General features: G+C 40.9%; 1 protein-coding gene across 1 annotated transcript in view; it reads right to left on the bottom strand.

The window, feature by feature from the left end:
• Nucleotides 1-7,776: 7,776 nt before the first annotated feature.
• The window catches only part of Cd59 (CD59 molecule, complement regulatory protein), a 28,167-nt gene continuing 12,577 nt past the window's right edge, over nucleotides 7,777-23,366 (bottom strand). The window contains exons 3-4 of the mRNA XM_005384156.1: nucleotides 16,768-16,869; nucleotides 7,777-8,111 (exon numbers count right to left, since the gene is read on the bottom strand). Of these exons, the coding sequence (XP_005384213.1) occupies nucleotides 7,897-8,111; nucleotides 16,768-16,869 (317 nt within the window). The 3' untranslated portion in view covers nucleotides 7,777-7,896. The remainder of the gene's footprint in view (nucleotides 8,112-16,767; nucleotides 16,870-23,366) is intronic.

The raw sequence follows: 23,366 nt of genomic DNA, 5'->3' as shown, positions 1-23,366 counted from the left end.
TTTGGCCCCATTCGGGGCGGGGCACTGAGGCCAGGAGGCCACGCCCCAGAACGTGATCTGTCCAATGAAAACAAAGCATCGCTCCTGCCGCGGGAAGGCCATTCCTTAGGCTTCTCTCTTCCCACTTGGCTGAAGATGTGGGAACCCCTTGCCCCACCCTCTGCCCCGCCCCTCGGCTCCTCCCACCGCCCTTTGAGGCCGTAAGCCTCCTGCTGTCACCTGCTAAACCTTCACTCAAAAGCAGGAAGTAAGGATCTGGCCAAGAATTCCTCTCCCTTTGTGAGGAAGGGAGCATATTTCCTAACCTACTCCCCAACCATCGGCTCGCTTCTCTCCTGGCTGCAATGACCACCCAGAAGAAATGAGTGGCTGATTTTTCCTTCCCTGTAGTAGGAGGCAAGGAGAAGAGGATTGGTTGGAAATGGCTGGTAGAGCCAATCTATGTTTCTGCCAAATTTAGCGGTAGTGTGGAAGATCCAGAAAACTGGGAACTTGATCTGGACTTGTAATGGTCCTGAAGCAAAGAATGTTTTCAGTGAAGTGTAGTTCTCTCTCAAACACGTATGTTATCTGGAGCTGACAGCAACACATTAACCGCCAAAAGGAATTCTTCCTGGGCCCACCTCAAACGGCTCACATTTTGTTCGTGAGCACCCAGTAGCTGTGTCCAAGGGACGTCTCCTGCTCATCTATGCATAGCCTGTGAGAATCAGCCTTGGATTGAGAGGAAGTCATGATCACTGTGTCATACACAAGGATGGGAGGGGTCAGTTATGATCAGAGACAGCCCTAGCTCCACAAGTATGTGTGCCTTAGTTACGTTCTCATTGCTGGGACAAAATACCCGACACCCACAAATTAAAGGAAGAAAGGTTTATTTCAGCTCAGTTTGTAGAGATTTCAGTCCATAGTTGGCTGGTTCCAAAACAGGATAGCATAGCAGAGGAGAAATAATCCATGGCAGGGCAGGCAGAAGGCAGCCAGCAGCCAGCCTTCCTCTTCTTTTAACCCTATCCAGGGTACTCACTTTTTGGGTAGTGCCACTCACACTTAAGGCGTGGGCCTTTCCATTATCTACACCAAGAACTATTTTAAACCAATCAGTAGACTAACCCACTAATACCACAGGTATCACATATTCACTCCAAAAAGCTCCCCACCTAAGTGCATGAGGCTTTGGGGGACATTTTAGAATAAATATATATAGGAAAAAGTATGCATATACACATATTTTATATACATGTTCATGTGTGCATATGTGTAACAGCAAAGTCAGGATATCCAAGCTGCGTAACTTTAAGCAAGTTGCCTGACTTCTGAGTCAGCTTTCTATATAATAGAAATTTTAAAATCAGGCAGCCTCACAGGGTTGTTTAGGATTCTCAAGCAGAGGCAGAAGAGTGTGTATGAGACATTTGAAAACTTGGAAGTTGTCCAAATGTAAGGGGCAGTGTTCCTGCTGAGGACTTATCTGAAACTTCACATTTATCTGTAATTCTTTTTTTTTTTTTTTTTTTTTTTTTTTTTTTGGTTTTTCTCCGGTACTGGGAACCGAACTCACGACCTTGCGCTTGCCAGGCAGGCGCTTTGCCGCTGAGCTAAATCCCCAGCCCCTATCTGTAATTCTTGAAAGCAAGACTCCAGGCCAAGGGTCCTATATTACTGAGCATATAATAAGGCTGGATAATGATTTTGGGAACTTTTAAAATAGTGTCATGTGTGAGGGAGACCAAAGGAGATCAGAATATACTACCCTAAAATATGCCACTTTTGACATCAGAATTTTTTTTGAAAGCAGTTGGAAAACAGACACAAAAAGAACTCTCTGTTCTCCCCTTTCTGCCTCAAAGGAGCATATAAATTTTCTCTGTAAGGGTAACATCAATTTTCCTTTGTGAAGCCGTCCCCCCTCATCTGTCTCATGCAGGAAAAGGAGAGGGCTCATCACTGGAGGTGACACTGACTTGAGTTGACGTAACAAACCTTACTAAATAGCCTCCACCTTCCATTAATTTCACCATTTTTTGCTATTCCCATAGTCCATTGCCCCTAGAAACCCAAATCATTTTCCTTTGCTTTGTCACTTTTCTGTATGTATCGCCCTTTGTTAAAATGGTATATAAACTCTCAAGCATAAGCACTTCTTTGGGTTATCACTTCCTTTCTGTGAGGCTCCCATGTGCATGAGTAGTAAACCTTTCCTTCTGTTAATCTGTCTTTGTCAATTTAATTCATAGGTTCTGGCTATGGGAACTAAAAGTGTAGAGAAAAAACTTTTTTTTTTTATCCTTGTGGAATTGAAGTGGTGGTAAGAGTGTTATGGTTTGTGTCTGGATGCCCTCGCAAAAGCCTCATGCAGTCTTGTGGCAGGCTTCTAGGGTTTATGATTGATTCGTGGCCCAATGCTGTGATTATGGGTGTGAGTGCTACACCTGTGCTGGGGTGAGTAGTTTGCATACAACGTAAGGGAGGGACAGAGGCTTACTCTCTGCACTCCTCCACAGAGGATATCACATCAGAAATAATCTCTCAGGTTAAAAAAAAAAAAATGACAACAATACTGAAAGAATTGCTCAGCACGTCTAAAGGAGACAGACATAAAAATAGAGGAGTACAGAAAAATGATGGAAACCTTGAATGAACAATATGGGAAAGAATTAGAAAACATGAAACAGATTCAAACAGATAAACAGGAAATTAAAAATTCCATCAAAAGCTGGCAAAACTGCTTGAATGAAGCTGAAGATAGACTTTTAGACCTTGAGGACAGCATTGCAGCTAATGATCATGAAAGGTCTCTTAAAAATAACAAGGAACCAGGAAATAACAATTCAACAGCTGCAAGATGATGCAAAGAAAAGCAGTGTAAAATTAACAGGTGTCAGTGAAATAGGAGGCATCAACACAAATGACATAAAAAGACTATTTGCAGAAGTAATAGCAGAAAATTTCCCAAGCATGAGAAAGAATCTGACCAACACTGAGGCATATAGAACTCCAATTAGCCATAACCAAAATAAATCTACACTCAATTAATAATCAAGATCCCAGAAATTTAGCAAAAGAACAGAATATTAAAAGCTGTTAAGAAACAGATCACCTATAAAGAAAAGCATTCCCAACAGGCAGGCTGGCTCTGGGGCCAACCTCTTTGTCACTCTTCCACACCACTTCCCACTGTCTGTCCCCAGGCTCAGGGCAAAACCACCTTTATGGTTTTCCTGGCTCTTGCTGGAAGCTGTTTGTGCCACAATTTAAGAGACAAGCTATTCTAAGAAATTCATAACAGTCTTTTCTTTATTACTCATCTGAACTAACCGTTGTGTTGGTCAGCACTTGAGGGCTTAGATATTTCCATCTCCCTTCATAATGCTATTTCAAGAAAGTTTCCAACAAGTGCAATCCAGCTCTTATTCTTTTTTTACCCCAGGGTAGATGTGTTCCAGTGTGCTTACAGAATAAGAAAATCTTGATGGGATGGGGGTTGTTTTTGATAAACTGAAGCCTGAGAGGTAGTTTAGTGGAGTTGGGTGTGCAGGGGCCTGGAAGATGAGAGACCCTGGCAAAGGTCTAAGCCTTATCAACCAGCATCAACTAGATGTGCTACCCTGCACTGACTTGCCTTGCACTGACTGTTAGGTATTTTCACATCATCCTGCTGGAAGCATTTACAGGGTAAGGTTGTCAGAATTTTCTATCTGTGCACTGGGCACAGATTTTTATCAGAGTGCTATGAGGTAACTCACAATATCACAAGCTTAAGACCTAGATTTAGGAGGTGTGGACAGAGAGCAGGACGACCTCAGGGATACAGGTACAGGAAGGAGTCAGTGGACTCCTCAGTATGGCTGGTGTGGTGTGGCAGAAGCTGATGGCTGCCATCTCACTGTTGTCAACATTTTCTCCTTGCACACTTTGCCCCAAGAGGCCAGAAAAAGTAAATGCTCACCTTTCCCAGCCGCTGTCCACAAGAAGTGGCCACAAAACAGGTCCAGCCAGAGGATTTGACCAGAGAGAGTTTGGGATTTTCTGGGAAAGATTTTACTTTGCTAGTAAAAGTGACAGAAACAACTGAAGTCTTCCCTTCATTTTCTCTCTCTGCCTTAAACCTGGATGCAATGAGGGAGCTTCAGCAGTGACTTTGTGTTTATGCAGTTGAGACTAAGAGTACCACCTAAACACCAAATCAGATACTGAACAACTGAACTAATGCTCACAGCTGCTTTTCTCTGGATTGCTTATGCAAAGATATCAGATTCTATTCTCCGACACTACTCTAAGTGGGGCTCTCTGTGGTTTAAAGCCAAATACCTTCTTAAGACAGATTTTCAATTAAAAAGTGTTTTTTTCAGTCTTTCATAACTTCACTCAGGTCAAATTCCTAGACAAAACATGCCCATCCTTTGGCTAGAGAAGGTAGGCTGTTTTTATTAATAATCCTCCTGAGGCTAAACTTAATGGATAGCTGTAACTCCCCCAAAGGTAACTATGGTTCTGTTACCAGAAAAGAGGAGAACAGTGGCTAAAATCCACACGTTCATTATAGTAAATGGCATCACACCTACTATACCTGACAATGACACAGAGGTTTTCTTACACATTTCTTACCTGCTCAGGGGAAATGGTGGCTTAGTTCTTGGTCTTCAGTTAACCTTTCTGATCACTATTTTTCTTGGTCAGGGACTTTTGATTACATAGAAAAGGGAAACAGGAAATTTCTCAAACTACCTCAAGAAACAGAAAAGGGCAGAGGAGGTTATAATAAGGTTAGACTTTACTGAATTCAAGAGCAGAGATGTTCAGGCCCTGTGTTCCCATTCACTAAAATAGGATGGCACCTGTAACCTATAAACACTCTGAGGGATTTGGGTATAGATTACACTATTCATATTGGAAACCGAGAAAATTAAGTGAACTGGTAACCAGTACTTAGACTAGTGCCTGGCACAAAACAGGCCCTCAAGTTGTGACCACTATACTCAGTGAAATGCTATTTTGAGCTGCGCGTGGTAGCACACATCTGCAATCCCAGCACTCGGGAGTCTAATGCAGGAGGATCAATGCAAGTTTGAGGCCAGCCTGAGCTACCTGGTGAGTTCAAGACCAGCCAGAGCTATACAGCGAGATGCTGTGTAAAAAAACCAAAGCAAAACAAAATCTAAAAACAAAAAACAAAAAACCAGCATGACCATGGATCTATAATCATATCTAGGATTGACATGCTGGGGCTGGTTAACCTATGCAAACAAGAACAGCAAGGGTGAGCACAGCAATATCCCTGGGGAGCCCATCACAGAAAGGAAGGGTCCCGGTGCCCAGACAAGAAACCCTAAGTTTCTTGGCTTGGTGTTCTTGTCTTCTGCAGAGTGCATGCTGTCACTCCCCTCTGGAGAAAAAGAGAACCTCCTTACCTCCAATGGATTGTCACAGGCCCGCACCTAGAAATTAAAGCACTCAGAGCCATCACTTTTCATATCTCAAATAATATATGCCTGAACAAGAAGTTTTAGTTCTGATAAAAAAGATTTCTATCACAAGATCCTTTGTTGAACACTAGAAATAATTTGAAAAGAAGAGCCCTGCTCTACTTATGTCATCCAGTGGGAAAAAACAGTGGGGTCTGCTACCTCAGACTCCTGTCGCTTTAACAACCACATCGTGTTAGTCAGCTTTCTGTCTCTGTGATGCTGGGATCAAGGATGTGTGATTAGTAAATTAGTCCACTGATTGGTCTGGCATAGTTCTGGGTGTGGGTAATGGGAAGGCCCTCCCTGGATGTGAATGCTATGCACCCTAAGGATATGTAGCTGGATAAAATACGAAGGACAGAAAGAGGACTGCTGTCATCACTTGCGGCTTCTTTGCTTCTTCACTGCCTTCTGCGCATGAACTGTTTCTCCTCTGGATGCCACCCCGCCTTGGAGCCAGCTGACTATGGACTGAACCCTCTACAAACTGTGAGCTAAATAAACCTTTCCTCCTTTAACTTTGTGTGTCAGGTATTTTGTCTCAGCAATGGGAAAAGTAACTAAGACACAGCATAATGTTCTCGCATGTACTCTGTACTCTCCAAATTGGTACAGCTCAAGATTTCTTTTTTCTGTTGCTACCATTGAGTATGCACTACTATCTTTCTGGACCAATAACCACACTCAGCCATTTGATTAGATTTTATGTCCAGAGAACTGTCATTATTGCATTGTTATCTAAAAGATTATATAAGGCATTTATCTAACAGAGCATATAACCCAGAATTATTTTTTCTTAAAATTCAGTTTAGCAAGAAATTCTTCCTTTATTTGCAAAATCCAGCTATGCTGTTAAAAGCAGAACAAATCACAGGAATGTAAATGTCGTTAAGTCTCCTGGATACTGACAAAAATCAATGTCTGAAAACTTTGCCCTCCTAAAAGGGGTATAGTATTTTATTTTTCAGAAAAACAGCTTCCAAAAGCTTGAATAGTTGTGACTAGGATAATACCCTTATGGACACATTTCATATAATCTTGGCTGAATTAGCTAAGAGCCAACAAGCTGAATGCAGTCAAGTAAAATATGTTTGCAGATGTGTCGCTATTAACGAAGACATTTGGAGTCTAAATGGCATCCCTGAAGGCTCTTCCCACTGTGTGCATTCTATACACACATGAAGGGTCTCCCTACAAGTAACATTTAAAATAAGTACACTCAATACTTCCTCTCACGTGGCACAGAACATTCTTTAATTATGTATGGCAAAATCAAGATATCAAGGTAATCCCACTTTTCCAGGAAAAAGGAGGTAGAAATACTTTTAATACACTTATTTTAGGGGATCAAATTTTTCTACTGAAAGGTAGCAAAGTCCTTTCTTTCTCTTCCTCCATTCCTTCCATCCTTCCTTTTCTCTCTCCCCTTCCTTTCCTTTCCTTTTTTCTTTTTTCTTTCTTTCCTTTCCTTTCCCTTTTTCTTTTCTTTTCTTTCTTTCCTTCCTTCCTTCCTTTTCTTTTTTCTTCTTTCTTTTTTCTTTTCTTTCCTTTCATTCTTTCTTTCTTCTTTCTTTTTCTTTCTTTCTTTCTTTCTTTCTTTCTTTTGTTCTTCTTTCTTTCCCTTTCTTTCTTTCTTTCTTTCCTGTCTTTCTCTTTCTCTCTTTTCCTTTGTGGTGCCGGCAACCAAACCCAGGGCCTTGCACATCGTCCATACAAAATTTAGAGACATAGGTAATAGTTAAATTCTAGCTACTCTAAAGCCAGCCCTCACATTGCCATGGCCTGCCATCAGGAAAGCCTACCCCTTCCCTGCACACATCCTCTAACTGAGACAGAACAGTGATCCCAGTCACTCTGCATTAAGAATATGACTGCTCCAGCTGGGATGTGGCTCAATGGTAAAGCACTTGTCTAGCATGCATGAGCTGTGGCTTCCATCGCCTGCACTGGAAAAAAAAAAAAGATTTCTCCTGACTGACAGCCCACGTCTAGAACACCACATGTGCCTATCCACAAGCAGAAGCCAGGAAGTTTATGAAAGTGTTCCATGTGACAGAGAATGTTGAAAAACAATCCCATTGGCACTTCCCTTCCCCAGGTACTGGTCATACTAGTTAACTCCATCCAAGGGACTAGAGGGAAATACCTGCAGATTTCCAAGAACCCACTTAAGCTGCCACGGCAAAATTGGTCCTCCAAAGCTCAGAGGAAGAAATATGTGACCTATTAGTTGCACACACTTCTCCCTTCAAACTCTCTCTCAAGGATCCGTCTTTGTGGACAGCACTGGGCTTTCTCCTGTCTCATCCATGGTGTTCAAGTTTATTTTATTCTTACCCAACAGGTTTCAGTTGGAAAACAATAAAAGCTTGGGAGAACAGCAGCAAGGAAATGGGAAAACAAGAGTAGAACTTCAGCAAATCCTTCTTTAGGAGCAAAGGTACCAGACTGCTGCCAGAAATGGGGCCACCAGCAGCACTGTCATGCCTGACAAGGCAGCTGTGCCACTGTCATCCTCGATAATTTTGTTACACTTATCTTCACTGCAACATCTGAAGGTCATCTCAGGCACATCTAATCTCTCTGTGAAGAAATCCTGGTTGCAGGAAACTGCCCTCCAGCATCCACGATAAAACCGTTTCGCTGTGGGAAGACACGTAGGGCAAGAAGTCAACTAGGTAAAATTCTATTTCTGCTACTGAATCTTTCATTCTACTTCTTGGAACTAAGAAACACAGAGATCTAAGCAAGCATACTCACCCTGGCTGGGTTGTGGAGGGAAACAATGAGGTAAATGACAATACATCTCACCAGAGGACTTGTCCACAAAAGTCTAGGTGTGGTGGTACACATCTGGAATCCCAGCATTCTAGGAAGCTGAAGGAAGAGGATCACAAATTCTAGCCCAGCCTGCCACTTGGCAACTTAGTGAGATGGTCTCAAAAAATAAAACTAAAAAATGGCTAGAGATTGGAGCTCAATGTGAAGGCCCTGAGTTTAATCCCCAGTACCAAAACCAAAATAATAATAATAATAACAAAATAAAAACACAAGTAAAGTATTATAAGAGCTAGTATAGCTTTTTTTTTTTTCTTTTTGGGATGAGGGCAGGGAGGCAGGAGAGGTGACAAGTACTTATACTATTATTTAAGAGGGAAATGGGGTATCGTGTACCTGTTTTAAAAACATACTCCTTTTGATCCAGCAATTTTATTTTTAGAGTTTACCCTATGAAGACATTTGTTAAAAAGGTTATGCTCAAGAATGATTATTATAGTAATAGTTATCTAGCAGGAAGCTGTTCATTAAGAGGTGAATAAATTATGGAGAGATTCCATATAATGGAGTTCCGTGCAGCTGAGGAATGACTTGGGCCTGTATGTTCTGGCACAGAAAGAGCATCAATTAAAAAAAAACCAAAAAACTAAAACAAAACCGAATCCTTCTTCCCTGTCTAGTTTCTTGAACTTGACTCCTGATAAAAGCTGGTGTCACCCGGTCTCCTTCCAGCCAGCATCATGAGTATCTACAGACGCAAAGAGATAGTCTCTGAAATTTACGAGATCCGGAGAACCAAGATGGGCTGTGCCCACAGGTGGAGGGGAAGATGAGCAGTAGCAGATGTTGTGCTCATTGGAAGAAACGTCTCTGCTGTCAGCTCCAAAGGTGAAGGCAGGCCCAGCAATCACTGGTGTCATGAGCCATCACTTAGAGGGAACCAGTTTTTCAGAAGAAGCCTCCAAGAAAGTGTATCAAAGGTTATCTGAAATCTATCATGGGTAAATTTGAAGTACAGAGTGGGGAAAAAACAAAACGTTTTATGACAGAGCCTATGGAATCTAGCATATGCTTCCTAATTTCAAAAAAAAAACAAAAACCTACAAGTTCTTCACAGGTGAACACATGAATTTAGACAGCATGGTTACTATATCAGTCAGTGCTCACTAGAGAAACAGATGTAATACAAGATATACAAGTATATAAGAATTTGCAACATTGGGTTACAGTGTTGTAATTTGCAACATTGGGCCCACAGAGTCAGGTGTGAAAAAGTGCAAAAGGGCACTGGGGATCGGAATGATCCCAGCGAAGGCCTAGAGTTCACTGTAGTGTTCGGTGCAAGTCTGTATCAAGAGGCCAAAGTATGTGTGATGGAAGGCAGAAAGGTCTGTGCTGGATGCTGAAGCGTCTGCACGGGAAACCAGGAGACAATGTCCAAGGTGCAGCTGAGGACTGGAGCTCTCCATAAAAAGAGAAGTGAGCCTTCCTTCTTCGTTTCCCTTTTATACCATTCATGATTCTATACAGAGTGAATCTTTTGTCTTCAGTAAATCCCCTCAATCACACCCAAAACTATGCTGATCCAATTTAGTTGGATGTTTCTTACCCAAGCTGACACAGTCAGTTAACTACCACAATTGCTCTTCTGGGCTATCACGAGAACGGGATACAGTTTCACTAGACAAGATAGTAAAATTTCACCAATGGCTGTTCCATTACATATTGTTGTCTTCAAATCACTTGCTCAGATTACCAGATATAAGCATGAAAATTGGTCAAAATAAAAAAAATTTAAGCATTAACTGTTCCTTTCAATAAACCACCAGACATCAGCAGCACGGTTATCCCACCTATCTGTCTTTTTTTGCCTTCCTTCTTTCTTTCTTTTTCTTCTTTCCTTCTTTTTCTTCTTTCCCTCATCCCAGTTGTTTCTCCCTTTGAGCAATTTCTTTCCCTTTCATATTATCTATTGTACATTTTGGGTTTTATTTACTCTTTCAGGTTCTTAAACTAGGGAGACAGTATGATGTTTACACATGTGGGTACAATTTATTTCACTTATGAGTATGGTCTCTAGTTGCATCCATTTACCTATAAAAGCCTCGAGTTTATCTTTTTCTATAACTGAGTAATACTCTGTTATATAAAAATACCACATCTTTTTTATCCATTCCTCAGTTGATGGGCATGCGTTTGGGTTGTTTCTAAGATCTAGCTATAACAAATTGTGCTGCTATAAACATGGGTGCACATATATTGCTATGGTATGATGTTTTTCATTCTTCTGGGAAAATACCCAGAAGGGGAATAGCTGGGTTAAGTGGGACATCTAATCCTAGTTTTGTGAGGGTTCCCCACACTGATTTCCGCAATGGTTTCACAGATCTACACTCCCACCAGCAGTGGAGAAGGGTTCCTTTTTCCCCACAACCTCTCCAGCATTTGTTATTGGTTGATTTCTTAATGATGGCCATTCTTTCTGGGGTGAGCTGGAATCTCAGTGTTGTTTTAATTTGTATTTCTTGAATGACTAATGATGTTGAACATTTGTTCATATATCTATTTGCCATTAGTGTTTCTTCATTTGAGAAGTGTGTATTCATCTCAGAAGCCCATTTTTGAAGTGGGTCTTTGAATATTGGGGGCCTGATTTTTAAAAAATTCTTTATATGTTCTAGGTAGAAGTCCTTTGTCGGAGGGACAGTTGGCTAAAATTTTTTCCCAATTCATGGGTTTTCTTTTTACTTTGTTGGTGATTTCTTTTGATGTGCAAAAACTTTTCAATAAGATGAGATCCAAGTTGTTGATTCTTTAAAGCATTTTCCATGCAGTTTGGTTTTTGTTCATGAACTCTCCGCCTACCCTATGTCTTCAAGATTTCTACCTGCTTTGTCTTCCAGTAGATTTAGTGTTTCTGTTTTAATATTTAGATCTTTGATTCATTTTGACTTTAGTTTAATGCATGGTGATAGACATGACATGGGTCTAGTTTTAGTCTTTGGCATGTGGAAAGCCAAGTTTTTCCAGCACCATTTATTAAAGAGGCTGTCTTTCTTCCAGTGAACATGTTTGGCCCCTTTATCAAAGATCAGGTGGCTGAGTATGTTTGTAGCTGTGTCTGCATCTTCTAATCTGTTCCATTGATCTCCAGGTCTGTTTTTTTTTGGGGGGGGGCGGTGGTGGTGGCATTTTTTAAGGGAAAAATGTCATGTAGGTTATGTAAAAATAAAGAATACTTAAATTTAAAAATGTAGAAAATCAATTGAACTTTGCCAAAATTTAAAACTTTTGCTTCAACTGACATTATTAAGAAAATGAAGACCAGGCACAAAAAAGAATAAAATGTTTACAAATCACATGATTGTAATTTAGGACCCAGAATGTTAAAAAAAAATCTCATCACTACATAATAAAATGATAAATACTCCAATTAAAATAAAGGATTTAAACAGACATTTCTGCAAAGAAGATACACAAATCAGAAATAGGTCATGAAAGGATTCACAACATACTTAGTCAGTAGGGAAATCAAAATCAAAATCACAGCAAGATACTACTTTTCAGGAAGGCTGAGATAAAGATACTAGAAAATAGCATGTGTTGGCAAGGCAATGGAGAAACCTAGGCACTCAAACATTGCTGGAGGGAATGTAAAAGGGTGCAGATGCCTTGGAAAGGTCCTTAAAAAGTTAAAATAGAGTCACCATATGACCAAGCAATTCTACTCCTTGTCCTACCTAACCAAAACAATGGAAGACTATATTAACAAGAGCTTGTACACAAATGTTCATAGCAGTATTATTCAAAAGAGCTAAAAAGTGAAAATAACCCAAAAGTCCACTAACTGGTAAACAGGTAAACAAAATGTAGTACATACAATGGGTTATTATTGGACCATAACTGGGATTGAAGTGCTACCATATTTCCCTCTAAAATAAGACCTAGCTGGACAATAATCAGCCTTGAAAATTAGAGATTAACAATGCCAGCCTCAATCACCTATCCTTGTCTTCTTTCCCACTATCACTATTCTCTTGCTCTGTGGCTACTCTGTAATGCAGGTCAGGCAAGGACGGGCTGACTGGGGCTGGTGTTTTTGACGTCTAGTTTTCAAGGCTGGTTATTTTCCAGTTAGGGCAGTGGACAAAGGTTGAGTTAGTACCTGTTCAACACCTGTCTCTCTTCTAAACGTTATACAACACTATCACACTCATTCGGTCTTCTAACGACCCCAGTGACTGGTCCAGGGAGTAAGTACTCCCATTCTTCAGCTAGAGGAAAAACTGGCTGGAGAAGTGATTTTTCCCTTTACTCTCTGGCCTTTGACTTGTGTTTATGAAATGTGCTCTGCTTCTCCCAGGCTGATGGCAATCAGAGACAGATAGGGAGTTAAATACATCTACTTTACCATAAGGCCGGAATACCCTTAGAGTTATCCCTTGGTACCCCAGGAGGACTGCTTCTGGTACCCCTCAGAACACCAAAATCCTGGGGTGTCCAACTCCCTTGTATAAAATGGTGTAGTATTTCCATAGAATCTATACACATCTTCCTGTATACACTAATCTCTGGGTTATAATACCTAATATGATGTAAATGCTCTGAGACTAGTGTGATACTATAATGACAAGGGAAAAAATCTATATGTTTGGGACACAGTTTTTTTCAAAGATGTTTGCTCCAAGGGGCTGGGGATTTAGCTCAGCGGCAAAAGCGCCTGCCTGGCAAGCGCAAGGTCGTGAGTTCAGTTCCCGGTACCGGAGAAAAACCAAAAACAAAACAAAACAAAACAAACAAACAAAAAAAAAAACCACAAAAAAAACAAAGATGTTTGCTCCATGCTGGGCTGAATCCCTGAATGTAAAACTTGCAGTTATGAAGGCTATTTTAAGAAGAAAAAAAATTTTGAAATTCACGTTTAAAATATGTGTATGTGTGTGTGTGTGTGTGTGTGTGTGTTATTCTTTAAAGCAGTTTTAGGTTCACAGCAAAACTGAGCAGAAACTATAAAACCCCTTGTCCACCAAAACACAAGCTTCCCACTCTCAGCCCAATCAATGTAGCTCCATTAGTTATAACTGCTAAACATGCATGGACTCATCTTTATTACCTGCCAGTTATATTAGAGTTTATTTCTGCTGTTGTATATTGTAGCAGTCTGTTTTTCATTATTAAAAATGCCTGGCACAGGCTAACATTATAAAAGAATGGAGTGCATTTTAGCTCAGTTCTGGAGATTAAAGGCCAAGACTGAGCCACACCATTTGTTTGGTTCCTGGTGAAGATGTAAAGGTGGATGATGTCATGTCATAATGGGAGCATGTGTGGGAGAAAAGATCATATCCCCCCTCAAAAGACAGAAAAAATAGCTCAAAACTGCAAGCCAGAGAGAGCTACACGGAGCCAGGCTCAGACTTGTTTATAATAAACCTCTGTCATGAACTCCTAAGAGGTTGCACAAGAACTAGTTTAATTCCTTTCAAGGGCTTGTACCGAGCTGACCAAAGGATCCCCCGCTAGATCTCACCTCTTAAAAGCTCTGCTTCCCAATGTCATCACACTGAAGACCTAGCCTGCAACCCACAGACCTTTCAGGGGAAAACGACACTGAAACCATTGTATATATCCTACGGGAGCTGGCATGTGTAGAAATGACATACATGTTCCATCATAGGGCGTAATCCTGCTGCCCTCCAAGTTCCTCTTCTTCACCTTGACACCTGGCAGCTACTGACCTTTTGACTATCTATCTCCATAGTTTCGTCTTTTCCGTAGTGTCATGTGGCTGGAATTATACAGTATGCGGCTTTTTCACATTGGTTTCTTTCCCTCACTACTATGCAATTTACATTTTCTCTGCGTCTTTCCATGGCTTGATAACTCATTTCTTTTTGGTGCTGAATAAAATTTCATCGATGTACCACATTATCCATTTATCCACTGAAAGAGATCTTGGCTGGTCCCAAGTTTTGGCCATCATTGGGTAAGCTGTTATAAACCTCCATGTGCATGTTTTTATGTGGACCTAAGTTTTCAATTCTTTTGGGTAAGTATTTCGTTATCAAGCCAGCTTCCTTTTCAGGCCAAATCTTTTGTTTCTGAAATGTTGTAATAGTTTGATGTTTAAAGGGATATTTGTTAGAATAGCTTGAATTTTCATCTTGTAGGATCTACTTCTTTAAAACTTTCCCCTGTAGTTTCAATTCTGCATGTCCTAGGCTTCCAGAAATAAGTATATTCAACTGAAATAATTTGATGACAGACACTGCACAGGGCTTGTTGTCCAAAGGGAAGTATTGTTTAGAGGAATAAACTAAACGTCTTAGGTTTAGAAAAAACGCAAATGCTGAATCACAAGGAAAGAGCATGTTTAGTTTTGTAGAAAATGGCTAAAACGTCATCTGCACTATTAAGCAGTAGTTAATAAAGTTTGTGTTGCTCTACTGCCTCAGACTTCTAGGCTGCTGTCTGCTGTCAGTGTTTTGAATTTTAGCCATTTGCATTGTTTATATTAACCATTTTTAAAAGCTTAACAATCCAGATGAGAAACTGTGGGATTTGAGAGTTGGACAAAAGTTTATTGCTCGGGTCTGGGTCCCTCTCCTTCCCACCTCTACTACCTGAAACATATATCATGGATTTTTTTAAAAATAGGAAATAAAGGACCAGTAGCAGGCCAGAGGTCAGAGCTCTTAACTGGTACTCCAATCCTCATTTAAACCATTTACTTTCTCATTGGGAAATTAAACTGGTGATGAGACACTTGAGGAGGGAATGATTATGTTCTCTCCAGGGGCCTTTCCACATTTTCTACATTAACAGTGGATTAATACATTCTCTAGAAGGCATAGGAACTGTCCTACAGAATCCAGGACTCTGCATGCCGGGCTTGGGATTGTAGCTGCACTCCAGGAATTTATATGAAAAGTATTAGATACTTCAACTATGGTAGTAGGGATAGAATTCAGGACCTTCACACTGATATCCCAACCCCTTTTTATTTCTTCCATTGGAGACAGGTTCTCATTAAACCACTATGTAGCCCAGGCTGGGCTTGAACTTGCAATCTTCCTGCCTCAGCCTCCTAGAATGCAGGAATTATAGATGTATACCACCAGGCCTGGCTGATATTTCTGTTTTTTAGACACATCATTCTAATTTTCTTACTTATGGGACGGTTGCTTTTTGAGTAGGAAATGAATCTTCATTCTTAGAGCTGTTTCTGAACTGTGGGTCTCCCAACCCTTTCATGAGTTTGTTGGACATGTTCAACATTCCTCGATATTGACAATGGGAAGAGTTTGTGGTAGGGAGCATAAGAGTGAAAATAAGCTTGCAGAATGATATTTTCATCTCTTAAAAGTAGAAGCTGGGGGGTTTTCGTTTATACAAGACCACCCTGGAACTGTCATTCCTCACCAGTGCCATAAATTACACATCTCCAAGCACACATCATACCCAGTAAGAAAAGGGCACGGATTTACTGTTTCTCTCCCGTATCTACCATTCTCTCAATTCTGCTTTAATAGGCTTTATGGAGGTGGGGAGTCCCTAGTGTAGCCAATCAGGAGATGTAGATCAGACAAGACTAGTGTGTATCCACACTCACGAGCACTTTGTTCGCTAGGGCCGCTGTGCCTGGGAACGTGCTGTTGCCAATCCCAGGAACACCTCTGCCGTCTTAGCCCTCCTAATCTGCATTTGTGCTCTGAGCTCCGTTTCTGCCCCCTTGGAACTCTGTACGTATTACAACCCCCGTGAAACCAGGCAGAGGTATACATAAAGTTACTGGGACAGCCAACCAGGTCTTTGTCATCATTTTTGTACACACCACCCCTCAGTACAGGTGATTCAGTCCATGGCCTCATGCTTGCGAGGCAAGTGCTCTACCACTGAGCTGTATCTCTAGCCCTTTAAAATTGTTTTTAAATTTTATTTCATTTCATTTAAAAATTTTTTTGCAGTACCGGGGATCGAACTCATGACCTGGCACTTGCCAGGCAGGCGCTTATGCCACTGAGCTATATCCCCAGCCCTGTTTTTAAATTTTAAGCAAGCCCTCTCTAAATTGCCATGGCTGGCCTCAAACTTGATCCTCCTGCTTCCTGAGGATCTGGGATTACTGCATGAGCTATCACTCCTAGACCCTAGCTCAGGCCCTGGCACACAAAAGGCTATCAAAAGTTTGGGAGACAGCACAGTATATTTGTTTAAAAGCAAAAGTTCTGGAATCAGATGAATTTCCATATTCAACTCCTACATTGGTTAACTGACCTTATCCTGTTGGTTAATCTGAGGTTCTATTTTCTCATTTATTAAATAGGAATAAAAAGATCAGCCTGAGAGGTAGGTGAGAAAGAGCAAATGGAAAGGGTGGAACCCCTAACACACAGCTGGTGCTAATGGACAGTGGTTATTATTTACGGGTACAAGTAGAGTGAGAATGGGAGAGGCACACATTCCCCGGACTGTCATCACCCCATTACACACAGGAGACAGGGAAGCGGGGGACTCTTACCAGCTACACCAACGAAGCATACATCAAGGTTAGGTGTACAGGTGCTGGTGTTAAGACATATATCAGTACTGTTGAAGCAAGAGAAGCACGTCAGGCTGAAACCTAGAATTAGGAAGAAAGTGTTAAAGTAGCACTGAGTGACACTTTAGTAGTAGAACAGAGCTCTTCACCTGCAGTAGTTTGGGATGGGGTCAACTACAGTTCCACTAGTGTATTTAGGGGCCTAGAGCAAATGCAAAGGGACTATCCACTTTCCAAAGTCCAAGCAACTGCAACTGAGAAGCTCTTCCCAACTTTCAACTGGCACATGACTGATATGAAATGGAATGACTTATTAAGCCAAAACATTGAGAGAATAAACAGAGTCCTGCAACTGTCTTCCAGGCCAGGACAAGCTCAATGAAATCACACCCTCATGGACTGATAATTCCTTATTTGTGTGAAGAGACATTTGGAAAGATAAAATACGTAAAATCTCTTTACCAATCAATATTCACAGACAAACATTTGCAACTGATTTGGTGTTAGGAACACGAAGTTTTAACCCAAATGAAGCAAAACATTATCTCCCCTTAAAAAAGATACTAGTCTCCACTAGCAAATGTATATTATATATTTATAGTTCACTTTTATATTGTGAATCTTGACAATCAAAATTATGCAGAAGCCAGGTGTTATGGTATATGTCTATAATCCTAGCACATCTATAATCCTAGCTGAAGAAGGAGAATTGTAGATTAGAGGGCAGCCTGGGAGATTCTGTGAGACCCTGCCTCAAGATAAAAAATAAAAATGGGCTGGGGCGGGGACTATAGCTCAGTGGTAGAGTGCTTGTCCAGCATCACATATGTGAAGCCCTAGGTCCGATTCCCAGTACTGAAAAAAAAAAAAAAAAAAGGTACAAATTTGTTTCTGTCTTGTTATTTACATAAGAACTTACATAATATCACTGATTTTTGTCTCTTGGCCTGAAAAGCCTAAAATACTGTGTAGCCCTTTACTTGAAAAGTTTGATGACCTCTGGGATAGGCTATCTTCCCTGAACTTTTCCCTGTTTAGGGACTGACCCAGGGCCAGCCATCTGCGCAGTGAAGGGCAGGGCAGCAGCTGTGCTGTAAGCCCTAATGGGCGGGACAGCTCGGTCACAGCAGAGTCACTGAATATGAGGAACAAATATGAGGAGATGTTTTCAGAAGTCCAGGACAGAGCAGGTCCTCTCTGCCTGAGCACAGTCAGGAATCACACAATTTATGGGATTTTAGTGGCCAAACATGCCTTTACAGGTGTGAAATCCCACTCACACCAGACTCTTTGATTTGGAAAGGTTCCAGGTTGACCCCTTGAAATATCACTCAAAAAACTTCTTTTCTTCTCCAAGAAGACAGATGCCTGGAAAGGTAAAATGACTTACCTGAGGCTACCTAGCTACAAAATGACAGCACCCAAGCCTGTGGGCACACTGCTCTGCTTTTTCTCCCCTGGTGCCAGCATTTGTCAACAGCTAGCCAAGAGGGGAGCCGCAGCGAGGAAGTATGAAGATGCCATTTCTCTCCATCCCCTTTCCTGTGCCAGATGTGTGTCCTTAGGCATGAGAAGAAAAGAATGGAAGGCAGAAGGTGTTGGGCAAGTCTGACTATCTGAGGGCTATTTTAAAAGATCACCTATAGGACTGACTTTACTGGCTAAAGCCAGAGCTGCCTTGACTTCTTGACAATCCTTGGAGGGATCAGTCCAGCAGTAAATTCTGCCAACACAAACTGCTCCCTCCCTGACAATCAGCCAGTTTTTCTTTTTGTTGTTGTTGTTGTTTCTTTCTTTTTTCTTTTCCTCCTGTTCCTTCTGTGCATCCAGCACTAACTAGAACTGCCAGGAACAAGATTAAAGACTACACGGTGGCATAGGAAGTGGAACAGCTAACCCCTCCCCCATGACTTGTGGTTAGAGAGGCATGAGGAATTAAACAGCCTTGCACAGAGGGACTGCGCAGTCCCAGGCTGGCCCCCACTCTGTTGCTGTAGAAGGCTGGAGCAGAAAGGGACCGCACAGCACCCCTATCTCACCTGAGGAAGTTACAGACTACAGCCGAGGCAGGTGATGGTGGCAGCAGAATTCATAAAGCAACCAATGGGAAGTTAGCATCCCACCTCGAGAGGGGAGTAAGAATTGGGACTAAGTAGCCTTGGACTACCACAGCAGGAGCAGAGGTCCTGACCATATCACAGCATTCCACCCCACCGTGCAACAAATGACCTGTGAGGACGGAGACTTGCCAGTGGAAGAGGAACACAGAAGGCTCAGCAAGAACCAGAAGGAGCCAAAAGTGCATGAGATTGGGAAGAGCCCCCTGACTCTGACTGAAAACAGCACAGCAGCTGAGAGACAGAGATGCCACCAAGAGAAATAGCATAAAGAGTGAGAAGCTGCTAAGGGACACACAGAAAGTACTGGCTGAAGACTCTGGCCCCAGACCCCCACATCTGGAGGCCAATATCAGCCTCATATCCAGCACAAACTCTACTGTAGGCTTGGAAGTGTTATCCAGTAGTTTTGGACTTCTGGTGGGCACCAGAGGAATTTTATTTTTTTAATTGTCTTTTTTTGCTGGTTTGTGGTTTGTTTCCTGTTCCTTTTCCCTTTTTTGTCTTTTACCTCTATTTTTGTTCTAATCTGTTTGTCTTCTCTCCCATTTTCCTCAATTTACCTCTCTAGACTTAATCATATTTTCATATGAGTGAATACTATCTTTAATTTTTCTGGGCAAATTCAATAATTCTTGCTCACTTCTTCATTCTTTCTCTTCCATCCTCTTGTCTAGATTCCCAAAGCTTGTGTGCTCATCCTTCATCCTCCAGCCTGGCTTCTACTTTATTTTTCAATTATCTCTGTTCTCTCCACTGTCCTTCTTAAATTTCCCAACTACAGGGTAAAACCACTCTATCAAGGGGAAACACTGCATATAAGGGCCTAATTTATGACCAGTTCTGTTGTATAACTGCAAATTTTGCTTCTATGGTTAAGGGTATAAAATTAGTATTTACAGTTTTTAAACTGTGCATGAGGCTATTGTCAGTGCTAATTATACTACATTAGCTAGGATGGCATATCTGTTTTAATCAGTTATTCTCACTTCTGTAACAATATTGGGAAGTTCTGGGGTAGTAACCTTACCACACCCCAGCACCAAAGAACTGGAGACTGAGCTGAATGCATACCAACATCTCATTCTTAATTAATGGGAATGGTAGAATCTTGGGACATACACAAATCAAAAACTTCCTGCATGCAGAAGACATCCTGAAGCAGAAACCTCACCTAGAGAGACCTTGATACTAGTGATAAAGATACTTATTACAATAACTTACAAAGATGAACACAGGAAACAAAGTAAAAACTTTAAAAATAGAAAATGACAATTTACAGAAGCAAAATACAACCTCAGATCTCCAGCCCACCCAGAACAAGTCCAGTAGATAAAACAGAGGAAAATGGCAGACATAACCTAACATTTCAGAAGTGATAGCAACTGAAGTAAAGAAACAAATCCATGAGGCTATTGAGGAAATAATCTCTCAGATAAAAAATAAATGTCAACATTTATAAATGAATTGCTCAGCAAATCTAGAGTAGAGATAGATAAAAAGAAAAAAGATGATAGTCGGCCATGGTGGCACACTCCTATAATTCCAGCACTTGGGAGGCTGAGGCAGGAGCATCATTGCAAGTTTGAGACCAGCCTGGGCTACAAAGTGAGTTCAAGACCAGCCTGAACTGCATAGCAAGATTCTGGCTAAAAAGACTGAAAAAAAAAAAAAAAAAGATGATGACAGGAAGAGGATAGAAACCATGAATGATCAATATAGGAAAGAAATAGGATTCATGAAACCAATTCAAACAGATATCCAAGAAACTAAAAATTCCACTGAAAGCTGGAAAAACTGCTTGAATGAAAATGAAGACAGACTTTCAGACCTTGAAGACAGGATCTCAGCCAGTGATCATGAAAGGAAAGCTCTCCTGAAAATAACAAGAGATCAGGAAATGACAATTCAACAGCTGCAAGATGATGCAAATAAAAATAATATAAGAGTAATTGGCATCAATGAAAAAAGAGTCAACACAAATGACATTAAAAAAAAAACTATTCACAGAAGTCATAGCAGAAAATTTCCCAAGCATGGAAAAAGAATCTCACACACAATTAAGTGAAGCATATAGAACTCCAATTAGCCATAAGCAAAATAAATCTGTAATAATCAAGATCCCAGAAATTCAGCACAAGAACAGATATTAAAAGCTGTTAGAGAAAAGAAACAGATCACTATAAAAGAAAGCCCATCAGAATCATGGTAGACTTCTCATCACAAACCATGAGGTCAAGAAGAGCTTGGAGTGAGCTATTCAAAGTCCTGAAAGAAAACAACTTCCAAACTAGATTTGATGGAAACTGCAAAACTATCTTTCAAAATGAAGGGAGAAATAAGATACTTCCATGACAAAGAACAACTGCAGAAATTCATGAGCACCAAATCAATCCTACAAAGTGTACTGAAAGATATTTGAAAGAGATAAAAATGACCACAATTCCAAGAACAACAACAGAAAGAAACCACCAAGCACAACAAGCAATTAAACAGAAGGAAAAAGTAGGAAACCAATAGCAAGAAAATCACATGACAAAAATAAGCCAATATATATCAGTTATAACCACTAATGTGAATGGCTTCAACTCACCAATCAAAAGAAACAGGCTGGCAGAATGGATAAAGAAACAAGATCCAACAATCAACTGTATGCAAGAAACACATTTAACTCAAAAAGAAATTCAGAATCTAAAAGAAAAAGGATGGAAAATAATATTCCATGCAATAGGAACCCAGAAAAAAGCAGGGGTAGCTATTCTGTTTGCAAACAATATGAACTTCAAATCAAGAATGATCAAAAGAGATAAAGAAGGTCATTACATACTTGTTAGGGGAAAACTTTGAGAGGAGGAGATAACAATCAACTATGTATGCACCAAACATGGAGGCACCCAACTATATAAGACAAATATTAACAGACATGAGAAATCAAATGAGCAATAACACAATTCTTGTTGGGAACCTTAATACCCCATGTCACAAATAGATAGATCAACCAGATAAAAAATCAGCAAAGAAATAACAGAACTGAATCAAACATGTGAACAAATGGACCTAGAAGATATTTTCAGAGTGTTCCACCCAATATCATTAGAATACACATTTTCTCAGCTGCACATGGGACATTCTCTAAAGTAGAACCTATACTAGCCCAACAACATGCTTAAGTAAATGCACAGGAATTGAAATTATCCCATGCATACTATCTGACCATAGTGCAATGAAATTGGAAATTAATGGCAAAAGAAACCGTAAAAACTCCATAAACACATGGAAATTAAATAACACCCTCATAAACAACCAGTGGGTCACAGATGAAATTAAACATTTACAACTAAACGAGAATGCAGATACAACATACCAGAACTTATAGAATATTGTTGAAGTTTGGGGCTTTGCAAGGGGAACAATACAATACAGGACAACAAGACAATACAGTGATTTTATAATAATCACTCAAAGAATCATATACAAGAGAGTGTAGGAAATCTGTCCACACACTAAAGACCAAAGAATCCACCTGAAGGCCTAGATCCCATGGTAATGTCCTGCATGAGTCCAGCTAAACACCTAGAACCCATAACAATGCCTCCCAGAAGTCCAAGTGGAGGCCAAGAGCCCATAAAAATGCCTCATGCAGGCCTATTTCACAGATCTGCACTGGGAAGGCCCAAAAGTCAGTGGTAGAAGCTAGAACATCTGTGCCAGTGGAATAAAGGAGCCGTGCTAGCATGCTGAGGGATCTGAACTGAAGCCAGGAAGTGATGCTCAAAGTAAGAACCAGAGCTCACCTGAAAAGTACCATAGCCATCCTCAGCAACAGTGAGGTCCCAAGCTTCTCCAGTGAAGAAAGTCAAGTTCCCATCAGGAAAACCAATGTGACATGTTTCTCCAGGAGACTTCCCCTCCAGATCCAGGAAGCAATGCTCAAAGTGAAGGACCAGAGCTCCCCCAAAGTGAACAGTAGTCATTCTCAGTGACAATGAGGTCCCAAGCTCCTCCTCCAATGAGAACAGCCAAGTTCATCAGGAAAGTCAGAATGACAAGGTCCTCCAGCAGAATAGCCCAAGACAGCCAGCAGCTCCCTAACAGCTTCCCAACAGTTCTAAACTTTTTCCTCTCCAGTTCTGCTTCTTATGCTGTTGGCAACAAACCTCAAGTGGGCCTCACACACCCAGCACCCTGCTGACTCAGTTTAGCTGGGTCTTACAAGTTGACTTCCAGCTGTCAATACACCACAGACACAATGAAAGTAGTCCTAAGAAGGAAATTTGTAACAGTGAATTCTCACACCAGAAAAACAGAAGGAGCACAAATAAACAATCTAATGTTGCACCGCAAGTGTCTAGAAAAAGAAGAGGGAGTCAAGCCCAAAGCCCATAGAAGGGAAGAAATTAGAAAGATCAGAGCAGACATTAATGCAACTGAGACAAAGAAAACAATACAAAGAATTAATGA

This window comes from Chinchilla lanigera, unplaced genomic scaffold, assembly GCF_000276665.1.
Source record: "Chinchilla lanigera isolate Chin_1 unplaced genomic scaffold, ChiLan1.0 scaffold00021, whole genome shotgun sequence".
Taxonomy (NCBI): domain Eukaryota; kingdom Metazoa; phylum Chordata; class Mammalia; order Rodentia; family Chinchillidae; genus Chinchilla; species Chinchilla lanigera.
The sequence above is the reverse complement of the archived record's forward strand: the minus strand, read 5'-3'. Positions and strand labels throughout refer to the sequence as shown.